This window comes from Phaseolus vulgaris, chromosome 8 (assembly GCF_000499845.2).
Source record: "Phaseolus vulgaris cultivar G19833 chromosome 8, P. vulgaris v2.0, whole genome shotgun sequence".
Taxonomy (NCBI): Eukaryota; Viridiplantae; Streptophyta; class Magnoliopsida; order Fabales; family Fabaceae; genus Phaseolus; species Phaseolus vulgaris.
This window is the reverse complement of record NC_023752.2, coordinates 4,335,565-4,348,283: the sequence shown is the minus strand read 5'-3', so window position 1 is coordinate 4,348,283 and position 12,719 is coordinate 4,335,565. Positions and strand designations below refer to the sequence as shown.

Here is a 12,719-nt window from a genome sequence, read left to right as displayed (position 1 = left end):
ATTTGGTATAAATGTTGACATCTTTGAAGTTTTTTTATTCTTTTTAATTTTATTAATTTTTTGTTAATAAAAAAAGTTTAAAATTTTATCATGGTATTGGTTTGATTCCTACATGTTTTAACTACTAAGGGCAATGCTGCAATTTGCAGCATATAAAAAATTTCTGTTATCTCAATACATTGTAGTTATTATTTTCCTGCTGCGATAGGTGGTTGGTTCCTACTATACTTATAGCACATAAGAAATACAAAATAGATTGTAAACCAGCAAATTAATATTCACCTTATCATTACTACCAAAACTGAATCGATCACACAAAAAAATATTGAAATCAATTGATAGTTCTGGTTTGTATCAGTGCAGAATGAGTAAGTCAAGCAGAATGATCCTGTGCTTTCTTTTTTTTTGCTTCTGTAAGATGTTGGTATTTTGTTTTGGGAGATTTTTTTTAATATGGGTAGTGTTTTTCCTCAAACTTTCGGTTTATGAGTTGCTAGAAGAAATAGGTAGGCATTATTTCAATATAACACAGGCGTCTCTTAAAAGTTTTGGCTATTTTATACTAGATGTGATTTATTATAGTTGTTAGTGTTCTCGTATAAGGGTTGGATAGTGTTTTTTTAATTTTATTTATTTTTAGTCAATAAAAAAATTAAACAATAACTAAGTAAAAAAAGAAAGATTTGTAGAACATTAGTATTGTTTGAAAAGATGATAGAGAAGAACCATTTTTATAAGGTTACTTATACGGTTCGATCGTGATTGGATCAGGATTCGATCACTTAAACTATATTTCTTCGGTCCACTAAGCTCGGCCGTAACAAACGTGGTTCGGTCTAAATGAGGGAAGGCCCAATGACCTAGGTGGACCAGTTTTTACAGATAACGTTTACATTAACCTTACGCACTAAAGTAAGGAGAAACAAAAAAACAACTTAAATATTTAAATACAACTGAATCGATTAAAGTTATATTTTTTCTTAACACAAGCTCAACAAAAATAAATAATTAGAAATGATACTTTGTATATCCACACCCCTAAAATAAAGGGAATATATTTACAATATATCATGTGTGGTTACTAACTTCTCAAGATCTACGAGTGTTATAAAAGGACTTTAAGACCCCAAACAAAAGGTAAGTATTATTCCATGCAATACATATTACATTCATCTTTTTAATGCTCTTACTATCGCGGAGTCTTGTCAACAGGTGAAGCTCATTTCATTGTGATCTTCAAACATCTAAAAGCTACATACTTAAAAGGTTGACCTGAAACCACCTCCAAAACCCGACCCAAATTTTGTATGAGAACTTTTTTCTTTACTGTAAAATCCCAACTATTATATAAATAATTATTATTTAAACATAAATTGAGAGTAAAATATTTTTTATAATAATATTTTTTTTAGAAAGAACATTAGTCATAACATAACCTCGTAGATATAAATATATATCTATATTTTATATTTTTATAATTATTCATAGTATATTATAAAATCATATAAGTTTTACATAATTATAATTTATTATTATTCTAAATTAGTCACATTAATTTAAAATCTAAAGTTTTGGTAGTTAAAACCTTGATAGTTAATATTAGATACCAAATTAGAAATTAGTTTATAATTTTTTATTAATGATAGAAACTACTTTAGATACTGATAATTTTGTAGTTTACAAAATAATATCTAACTTAGTCAATAATAACTAATTATTTTTGTCTATAAAATTATTTTTATTTAATGATTTTCTTTTATTTTAGTTTTTTTTTTAAATTTCATTAGATCTCTCAAAATTGTTTAAAACTAAAGTAATTAAATATTTTTTCAAAATATTAATTTTTATTTCAGCATATATTTTTTTTTCAGAAATTCCTTAGTACATATATTTTATGAACTCAAAATGTATATTTAATTTCTTAAAAAATTTCTTGGTGTACATATTTTATTAAATTAATAATATATTTTTTAAGATAATTGTAAATATTGTGAAAATTAGGTCAAAATACATAAAAATAAAAACAGAGGTTGAATTTTGTATTAAATTTTCTTCCAGATAGATGCCAAGAATAGTGTCTAATAGAGGTTAAAAACTTATCAAAGTGTTTGGAACATATTAAAGAGCTGGAAATTTTTTATTAGACCATTTACGTAAAAATAATATAAATTAATAGTATTTATAAATTAAACTTTACACAATACACTTTACATTGATTATTTATGCTATGTGTATTTGTTTGAGGTAAAAAAATTGTTTTTTACATCCATTATCAGTGTTCTATGTTGTTATACCTATATGATGGTTATACAAAACTTAACTCTATTTCGAATATATATATATATATATATATATATATATATATATATATATATATATATATTCATCTAAACATTAGCTAAACTTTAGATGATGATGTATCATCTAGATATAAATTGTGCATCTCTTGCAATATATATGTACATAATATTTCACTTAATACGTCAAAACTTTTAGAGATAGTTATAATTGATTATTTTGTGAAGTGGTTTGGAAACTTTTATATATTGTCATATGGATTGGAGTATTTAAAATACTCTATATAAATATATTATTTTTTACAAAAAAATCATTAAAATTATTTAAATTAATTGTACTATTAACAATTTGAGGTATGAGTACATACTCTCGACATCTTGACCTCACTAAATTTTGGTTTAACGAATTAATTTAACTATAATCGATCAGTCTCTCAACCTAGCACTTAAAACTAGTGTTTTTATCAGAATAAAATAAAATGGAGCATTTCAGGGATGTTCCAATCCTTATACAAAAACAAGAAGAAACTTAATTATCCTTCAAAGATCTACATTGACCTAGCATGGTTCCCCTATTGATAAGGATCCAAGACAAAAACTATAAATAAGTTGATGTCCTTGGATGAAAGGTAACGAACACTTGATATTTAATATAACTCTAATATAAAACTAAGCGTCGAAATATTATTATAAATACGCTACCTAGATCAAAACCAAAAAATACGAATATGGAAAGACCTTAACACGACAATATGAGATTTTGTGTGAGAATCTAATCTTCAAAGAAGAGTAACCATTACTCCAAAAATAATCAGAAAATTGTGTATTAGTCCGCAGTAAATTGCTATGTGTGCATCTAAAAGATTCCTAATTTTATATAGTTGAAAATGACCACACACAAAAACAAAAACTTATGCATATGAATTCTTTGGAAATTCGTTGGGTATTAGTGATGGCGTTGGAGTAGTTATTCATTTGTAGCTATCACATACATATAAAGTTGAATTTTGATAGAGTGAGGTATACATAATTATTGAATAAAAAACTTATATATGCATATTTAATAAAGTCTTCCATTGCATTATTTGATTATAGTTTTCTATTATAAATCTCAACCTTGTTGTTGTGTTGTGTTAATGAAATTATTAATTATATAAATTGTAAAGTTGAAATGAAAGCACAAACTCGAGAAAGGGTATAGTATATTATATATAGTATAGGATTCCAATCCCACTATTAATAATTAGAGTCACCATCGCAAACGAATACTATGTATATATCCAAATTTAAAATATATTATCGTTATGCATACGTGATTTAATTATTTTATTTTGACCATATATAAAATTATATAATGTTATGTCAGCTCTAAGTCTAACATTAACAACCCTTTTACTATTTCCCTCATCATCTCAGAAAAAGGGATGTTCAAACATTTACTTTTTTATAGTTATTACATGGTAAAATAAAAGAAAATATTTGGAATAATATAAAATAAAAGAAATTTAATATATATATATATATATATATATATATATATGATGGGAAAACTGCTCGTTTTAAATATGTTCCTCAGAAGAGACAAAGCGTGAGTCAGTATCACAACACCATCATTTCATAATCACAAAGTGAGAACAATTTTAATTATTTTATTTTATTTTATTATATATCATTTCACATCAAATTTAAATGACACACTTAAACAAAACAAAAAAATGTTTTTTAAATATCTCTATTACCTCATCACTATCACCTAAAAAAAGTTGACACCTGTTAAGCATAAACGAACCGATTATTAATAAATTATTAAATTTTAGCTGATTACACTTGTTTATATTTCTTAAAATGATTAAATTCAAGTTTCATTATTTCAATGAATTAAAATTAAATCTTAAAAATTTAACATTCAAAATCCCTCCTTATACAAACTTGTTAAGGGTGTTCACATGGTAGATTTGAACAAATTCTTTACACAATCTACTAAAATACACAATCTATCAAACTCAGCCTAGTACTGATCCGGGTTGAATTAGATTGAGTTAAGATTAGAGAATTGTAATTTTTTATTATCAACCTAATTAAAAATAACATAATATTTACAAAAAAATATTCAAAGTTTTAAATAAGTTAATAAGTCGTATCATATCAAATTTATTCAAATTAATTTTATATATAAAAAGAGTTTAATGATAAATGCAAGAATGTTAGGGGAAAAAAATACATTGTTTACCTAATGTTAGGACTGAGATATTGGAGAGATGAACATTTAGATATTGGAGAGATGAACATAAGAGATAAATGATGAGGACGGCGAAAGAAGTCACATGTAAGAATTTTCAATTTGATTAAGATTATGTCAATTACAATTAAGTGTGACATAAGTATATGAGTTGACTTTAGAATTGAGTCTCACATTATCTATACTAAACTCATCATCCAATATCCAATGCATATGAGTAAATTAATTTAAGTTAGATTTAATATAATTATAATAAATCCAACTAAATCTAATTATGTGAGTTAAACACATCCCAATAAATACTCCAAAAGTATTATATATGTATAACAAATAATGCTTTAGAAGGAGTGATAAAGATAACTATTATTATAAACTTAGTTAAAAGTGATCTTTATGTATGTTTCACATTAGTTTCTTTTAGTATACAAGTTTTTTTTTCTTCTAAAATAAATTTGATGAATATTTTATTTGTTTTTATTGTTTATATATTAATTATGGAGATGTATAAACTGATTTTTATTGAAAATGTTAAATTGATTTTGAAGGTTTTTTTCTTCATAATTGACAATAAATTATATTTTTTTTTCTTGAAAATAATAATAATAATAATAATTTAAAAATCTTTAGTTTCGTGTATCAATTTATTCTAACCATTTAGTATTAAATTCCTTATTTATAGAGTCAAAAAATAGTTATAAATTTTTTTTTATCAAAACTATATAAAAAAAGTTATAATAAACTAAACAAATCAAACTCAATTGATATTTTTAATCAAACCATAAATAAACTTAAGTTTGATTATTCAATTATTTTCATAAGTCAAATCGAAGATTATAACTCGATACAACTAGTTTCCTTGTCCTGATATAACCATAACCCTAACCATGTCATCAAACAATTGTCAAAGACCTACGATGAACTAATTCCACTTATCTTCATAAACACCCCAACCAAAATTATTGCTTTTAAAAGTGCAAAGACCAAGATCAGTTTTGACCAAAAAAAGAAAGACAAACACACTTTACCCTAAAATAAATGAATCTACATTGATCCAAAACTAAGATTTTGGCGAGCGAGCTTCTCACCCACAAAATGATAAACGCACAAATATTCTCCAAAAAATCTAAGCTTTCTTGCACTTGATATAATCAAGCAACATACAAGGGGAAAAAATAACTTCAAAAATCGTCCCAAAACTGTTGTGATTATAAACATTCTGAAGAATCAAATAACAAAAATATATCAGACACTGAAGAAACAAGCAACATACAAGGGAAATAAGAATTCCAAACTGGCAACAAGTAATTTTCCAACCAGCCATAACAAAATGGCAAGGAGATAAACTATCTATGTGGGGTCTTCATTCCAACTAACTGATTATATCAAAATATGAGGCACTCAAGCAGACTCAAACCTTTTATTATATATAATGAATATGCTGGATACAAGAAACAAATATTGTTGGATGAGAAAGCTAATAAATAAAACAATTGCCATGATCATTACAAGATGATTGAATACGTGACTAAGATATGCCACCTTGCTACATACATGTCATCAGTTACCCGCATCTCGGCTGTAGAACTGATCAAGAGTCTTTGCAGGAATACGATGAAGAAGTTCACGAGGGAAAATCCGCAGCAAAGTCCATGCAAGATCTAGTGACTGGAAGATATTGCGTGTGTCATAAGCTCCTTGGGCAACAAACTTCCTCTCAAACTTCTCCAAAAATTCCAAATACAGCTGTTGATCAAAAGGAATAAACATAGTCAGTACCCCACTTCAAGGACAATCTCACTATAACCAAAAAAGGATATCCAAGAGAAGAATAGTAGAGACCAGATCCTCAGATGAAAGTGCTTCTTCTCCGACCACGGCCTTCATTGCCTGGACATCCTTTCCAATGGCATAATTTGCATAGAGCTGTAAAGAAACAAAATAACACCAGTCAGACTGTTTATAAAAAGTAAAAAGTAGCAATGTGAAAACAAAACAACAGCAGACCTGGTTGGAGACATCAGCATGATCCTTTCGCGTCATTCCCTCACCAATGGCACTCTGCAGAGAAAACCTCATAACTTAATTTTGGAACAAGGGTGTTGCTGTTTTAGCCAGGAAAAAAAAGCTAACAGAATTTTGATAGTGATTGTTGGATGGAACAAGGGTGTTGATTGAACTAACATGAGTATTGTTAGCGTTTGGTTACTCTCACCCATCAATGAGTAAACAGAGTAAAAATGTATCACTTGATGGCACATTGACATCAGATAAACAAGATTTAACCTCACCTTCATCAAACGAGACAATGATGGAAGGACATTGATTGGTGGATATATCTGCCAATAGAAAAGGAATTGAATGCTCAGTTTCAAGCTAGTATTTCATAAGCAATTTGCAAAGTGGATTTACACTTATTTGATACACAAATCAATAATGGAGTGGAGCAGATCATTTAAATAAAAAACTGGTTTCATTTAGTAATGCGAGAATGAGCATAATAATTCGCTATTGATATTACAGATGAGCCCTATTTTTCATTTATTTCTACTTATTTATATATCTCCTCATATCTTCTTTATTTCTCTTCAACCAAACATCTTTAATTTTCACTTTATTGCTCATCTATTTTCATTCATCTTTTTTATTTCCATCTCCTCTATTTCTCTCCTCTCAATCAAAAGGACCCTTAATGTGTCAATGCAAATATTTGTTAAGGCAATGAAAAGTTAAAAAGAAAATTTAAATGTTGGGGAAAGGGTACTGCTCTTCAAGTAATATCATGTGTCAAATGTTAAGATTCATTCTGCACCAAATTCTCTAGTACATAATTCAGTTTACTACTAACCCAGCATTTTATACAATATTATAACTACCAAAAGCTTAAATAGAACCCACCTGCCTGTTATACAACTGCCTGTCAATATATATCTGTCCCTCAGTGATGTATCCTGTAAGATCAGGAGTTGGATGCGTAATATCTGTACAGAAGAAGGTTAAGAAAGATAATCAGACAGAATTTATAGTGTATAATGCAATACAACCGATGAAAATCAATAATATTCCATTACCGTCATTAGGCATGGTTAGAATAGGAATTTGCGTAATAGAGCCCTTTCGCCCCTCAATTCTTCCAGCACGTTCGTATATTGTTGCAAGATCTGTATACATGTAACCTGGATACCCACGTCTACCAGGTACTTCTTCTCGAGCAGCAGACACCTGCAGGATCCCGAAGGAATCAATAGTTCCAGGATCAATTCTAACTGATTGCAAAAAAACTAGTTACTTATTATACTGAGAAAAAAAAAAGAGAGAGAAATAAAAGTCCATTAGTAATTATTATGCAAGCCTAAAATATTATTTGTAGAACCAGGAAACTATAATACAAAGGGAATGATAGAGGCTACAAAAGATTTCACATCCCTTTGCTTCTTTTGCCACATCATTGAAGAAGTTAGAGTTTCAGATACATTACCTCACGAAGAGCATCAGCATAAGAACTCATATCAGTGAGTATCACAAGAACATGTTTGCCACATTCATATGCCAAATATTCAGCAGTAGTAAGAGCAATACGAGGAGTGATGATACGCTCAATTGTTGGATCATTTGCCTGTAATAAATCACAGCAGCAAGAGATATTTTTAACGATCAGCTGCTGCATACATGAAATAAAAGTTTGAAAATAACACTTCGATCATCCATAAAAAGCAAATAAATATTTGTAGGGTCACAATTCCACCAAATGGTACTTCCAAAAAAAAATATATTTCAAAGTTTTACAAGTAATTCAGCTTAACAAGACAAAAGATTTGTTTTGAACTAATGATAGAAATTATCACTACATTTATCAATTTGTCTGAACACAATTATCAGATTACAATAATCTTATGACCCTTGCCAGATCAGGAATAATTGCAATATACCAAAGAAAAATGAACAAAATAATATTATATTTGTTACTTTTAGTTACTAGACATTATTGCTACAGGCCATGTTTTTCTTTATTGCCTCGACCACACAGACAAAATTACAAAACAGGAAATTGAGAAGGCACGAAAACAAATAAATGTGAATAAAAGAACAATTGCATACTGGTTCTAAAGACTACCAGATTAAGAAAAAGGGTCACTCTCTCCATCGAGCCATTCTCCTCAAAGTCACGTTTGAAAAACTGTGCAGTCTCCATGTTAACTCCCATGGCTGCAAACACAATGGCAAAATTGTCCTCTCCTCCTCCACCCTGTATTCAGACAAGATTTGATGCAAAGATTACTTTCTTCATCTGATCGTAAAGTAATAAGTTCCACTAAATGAATAAGCAAAAAAATAGCCTTACTAATGTGAAGGCAATAAGAAGAAAGGTAGATAACTAGACAATTTGTAAGGGATATAAAACAAAAAGCAAGATAATATTTAAATTTAAACTTTAAAGGACATGAAGGTAACAGTAATACTATATTTTTTATTCAAGTTTTTAAAGTTCCAAGGAAACAACCAGAAATAAGCTTAAATATTCAAACAGCACAAACGTTTTAAAATCCACATTTGTTGAAGAAAGTAACCACATCTTACAATAGACCTGTTTGATACTATATACCATATAAAAACCTTCAAGGAACAAAACTATTGGTAAACAGAGGTACAAGGAATGAACTCAACTTTTATTGTAGATATTAATTCGTTAAAAAAAGGAACAACTCTTCTACTGCAAGAAAATCTGCAACTAAAGTTATGCACGCACAATGAGCATTAACAGGAGGTGCGAGGTAAAAAACTATGGCTGAGGACAAGATGTCAGCCAAACAAGTTCATTTTCTTTTCAAGTCCTCATATGTGCAGCTGAACGATGCATACACAAAATTGCCAATGCTAAGAAAGTAATAATACAAAATGTGAAGTCCTAAACTTATAATCCAGGAGCATTTAACATAGTAAATTCACTTTAATATATTGGATATACCTCGAGAAGATTCTCAGACTTTTCTAGTCGCTTGACTAAGCCAGCCTGACGGCATATCTGTGCGGCAATTTCATTATGGGGGAGACCAGCAGCTGAGAATAGAGGAATCTTTTGACCTCTAGCAATAGAATTCATGACATCAATGGTAGATATTCCTGTCTGTATCATTTCCTCTGGATAGGTTCGTTCACTGGGGTTGATGGAACTTCCTGAATTACAGCGAAAAGATTAAAAAAGGAAAAGATAAACATGCATATTCAGACCTTCCCACAAGAAATTATATACCTGATATGTCCAAGTAAGCCTCAGGCAATATGGGTGGACCATTATCAATTGGTTTTCCGGAACCATTGAAAATGCGACCAAGCATATCCAGTGATACTGGAGTCTTTAACACCTGTGAACAAAAACAATAACAGAGAAAAACGGGAGTCAACGGTTAAAATAATTCAAAGCAAAAAGGATTCAATGATCAACAACGTCAATAAATTGGTTGACGGGGACAAAGTAATCAGATTGGAAGGGATACAACTTTGGAAATTATCCTTCTGGAACAAATTTAATATGTAAGTAGTAGAGAGAAGCCGAACTTTAAAATGCAACAAATTTGGCTAATTATAATTCTTCCTCTATTTTCTTTTTGGAAGCTATCTTTTCGGTTATCAGGCTAACCAGTAAATATATCAAGATACCCTTTCAAAAACAAACTCATAATGCAAAAAAAAATCATTTAATCAATATGGATACTAAGGAAACCACCTTCACTGTTTTAGACATGCTTATGAGATTACGATTCTATTCAAGGATTCCTCATATTTATTTACAATTATAATTTAGCAGAGAGAAAACTGAGACTAGCCACTGATTGACCCAATTCTATATTAACAAATCTCAAACTAACAGTTGACATGTTATCTACCACACAATCAGAATTACAATGTTCTAAACCAATTAACAACAGGTACATTGACAAAAAAATTCCAAACAGATTTCACACACACAAGTTTACATTTAATTTAAGTAAATAATTAAAAACAAGTCTACCTCTCCAGTAAATTGCACCGTTGTAAATTTATTGTCAATCCCAGATGTACCCTCAAAGACCTGTTAAAAGGTACAAAATGGTAAATAAGCAAGCCTGCTGTTTGTAATAGTATCAGTAAAGAAAATAAACAACTGAAAGAAAAAAACATTTGACATTGAAGTCAATACAGACACATGAACAAAGTAGACAACAATGAAGGGTTTCTTACTAATAAAGAACATTTGGTAATAATTCAAATTATAAAGAAATCATCATATCAAAGATAAGGGTGAAGTATCTCCTCATGAAAATCGCCGTATGCAACTACCATCACCACCAATTTCAAAAGTAACAGAACAGATTATTAGAGACAAGCTACCATAGGGCAGTAGGCACTCACCTGAACAACAGCTTTTTCACCATCAACTTCAAGCACTTGCCCACGCCGAGTAGTTCCATCCCCTAAGCGAATATTAACAATCTCTTGAAATTTGGGTCCCTAATGCAGTTGATCAGTACAAAATTCAGTCACCATATAAAAAAAAGTTCAAAATTCTAGAATAAGCAATACGAAAGGCATGGCAAACAATGTATTACACAGTGTCCATTACCTTAACTTTATCAAGAATGACCAATGGCCCAGCAACTCCAGACACAGTTCTGTATTCTGCAGCACAAAGAGACAACTCGCAACGTTACCAATTTAAAAACTGATCAATTCAATACCCCTCCAAAAAAAAAAGTTTTTTTTTCCATAATGACAGAACATTGCAGTTTGCTGATTTACCAACCATTGGTGCATTTATCCACAAAATCACAATAGCAAAACCAACGCAAAAATAAATAAACAGAAACGACACCGACCCATTCCAATCTCCAAGGTTTCCTCCGCATCATGAACGTTTTTAGCCACACCCATTTCTGGAAGTGGAAGCAGGAAGCGTTACAAAGAGTCAAAACGTGAAAAACAGCGAGTGAGAGAAATTGAGGCACAGCAAGAGCCAAAGCTTAAGAAAAAAAGTTGCGAGTGATTATTGATGGAGTGATTAGAGTGAGGAGAAAAAACAATAGAAATGAAGGAATAAAAAGAGTGAGAAAAACCTGAGAAGAGATTGATTTGAAGAGGGTAACTGTGTTGGTTTGATCTGAAGATGAAGAGAGAGAGAGAAATGGTTGATGTGCTTGTATGTGACAGATCTAATTGATGGGCCAAACAAATTCAGGAACCATCCTGGAAATAACAATTATTGTCACAGAGACAGATAATAATTTTAAATATATATAAATTTTACTATTATCTTCCTTCTTTTCACTATCAATCATTTCCAAATTTCATCTTTTTTTAATTTAATGTTTATTTTTTCCCATTATAAACTAAAGTGTTTAGAATTGGACATAAAATTAACTCATATTCACTTTCCTTTCTTATTCAATCGAAACATTTTTTTAAAGAAATAAAATTATGATGAAATTTTGAATTCTTGTTATAATTTAGTAAGGTTGAGATCAAAATAATTTTAATTTCATTATATATTTTGTATTTATATGCTAACTTGACATGTAATATTAATAAAAACATTAATATCCACGATGTACATTTGTTTAATATTAGATGGTGAATCAATGGGTGGATTAAAAACATAGTTAAAATATTAGGAAATTAAATTTGTAAGGAAAATAGGGAAAACACATCCCCACCATTTTTAAAGTTCTGAAACATTCTATATTGTGTATTTTATTTCCTCTTCAATAATAAAATATAAATATTTTAGTTAATATTCGTGTACAAAGCTCTCTAAACCGTAAAATAAATTAATTTAATTGATTGAGGGTATGCCTACGTGAGTTATTATAAATTTTTAATATTTTTCTTTAATTCTTATAAATAAATCAAAATATCATAAGCACAATTCATCAATGAAATGGCGTATTGGAAACAAGAATATCATTCAAATTCATGTTTGATATTATATAAGATCCATCTTCAACTTCCATTAACTTGTTGTGGGTGAAAATAATTTATGGATATTTGAAAAAAAAAATGACTAAGATAAAAATAATTAAATTGATTGATGAGGTGTAAACTGATTTCTATACATGATTGAAACATATAATATAATAATTAAATTAAAATGGTATAAAACTCGTGTGAAATCAATTGTTCAATAACACATTATAATTATGAATCGTATAACT

General features: G+C 29.2%; 1 protein-coding gene across 2 annotated transcripts; it reads right to left on the bottom strand.

Annotated features, from left to right (window-relative positions):
• Positions 1 to 5,926: 5,926 nt before the first annotated feature.
• LOC137823701 (V-type proton ATPase subunit B3-like) lies at positions 5,927 to 11,777 on the bottom strand. 2 transcript variants are annotated; one of them, XM_068628929.1, is made up of 15 exons: positions 11,625 to 11,777; positions 11,388 to 11,444; positions 11,135 to 11,190; positions 10,924 to 11,022; positions 10,544 to 10,603; positions 9,785 to 9,896; positions 9,500 to 9,708; positions 8,648 to 8,779; positions 8,012 to 8,149; positions 7,605 to 7,755; positions 7,432 to 7,514; positions 6,825 to 6,872; positions 6,541 to 6,594; positions 6,376 to 6,459; positions 5,927 to 6,279 (listed from the first exon to the last, which is right to left on the bottom strand). In XM_068628929.1, exons 2-15 carry the CDS (start codon positions 11,440 to 11,442, stop codon positions 6,094 to 6,096), a joined length of 1,467 nt encoding a protein of 488 aa, XP_068485030.1. In that variant the 5' UTR covers positions 11,443 to 11,444; positions 11,625 to 11,777; the 3' UTR covers positions 5,927 to 6,093. The 2 variants fall into 2 exon arrangements, with proteins under 2 accessions (XP_068485030.1, XP_068485029.1); XM_068628928.1 differs by having other exon boundaries at positions 6,376 to 6,594.
• Positions 11,778 to 12,719: the final 942 nt, after the last annotated feature.

Excerpts from the sequence above, each read along its gene's own strand:
- LOC137823701 (XM_068628928.1), bottom strand. The coding sequence starts at position 11,442 with ATGGGTGTGGCTAAAAACGTTCATGATGCGGAGGAAACCTTGGAGATT. Across the intron at positions 10,604-10,923 it reads GTGAAAAAGCTGTTGTTCAG|GTCTTTGAGGGTACATCTGG; the intron begins GTGAGTGCCTAC and ends ACCTTTTAACAG. Across the intron at positions 6,595-6,824 it reads CATTGTCTCGTTTGATGAAG|AGTGCCATTGGTGAGGGAAT; the intron begins GTGAGGTTAAAT and ends TTTTCTCTGCAG.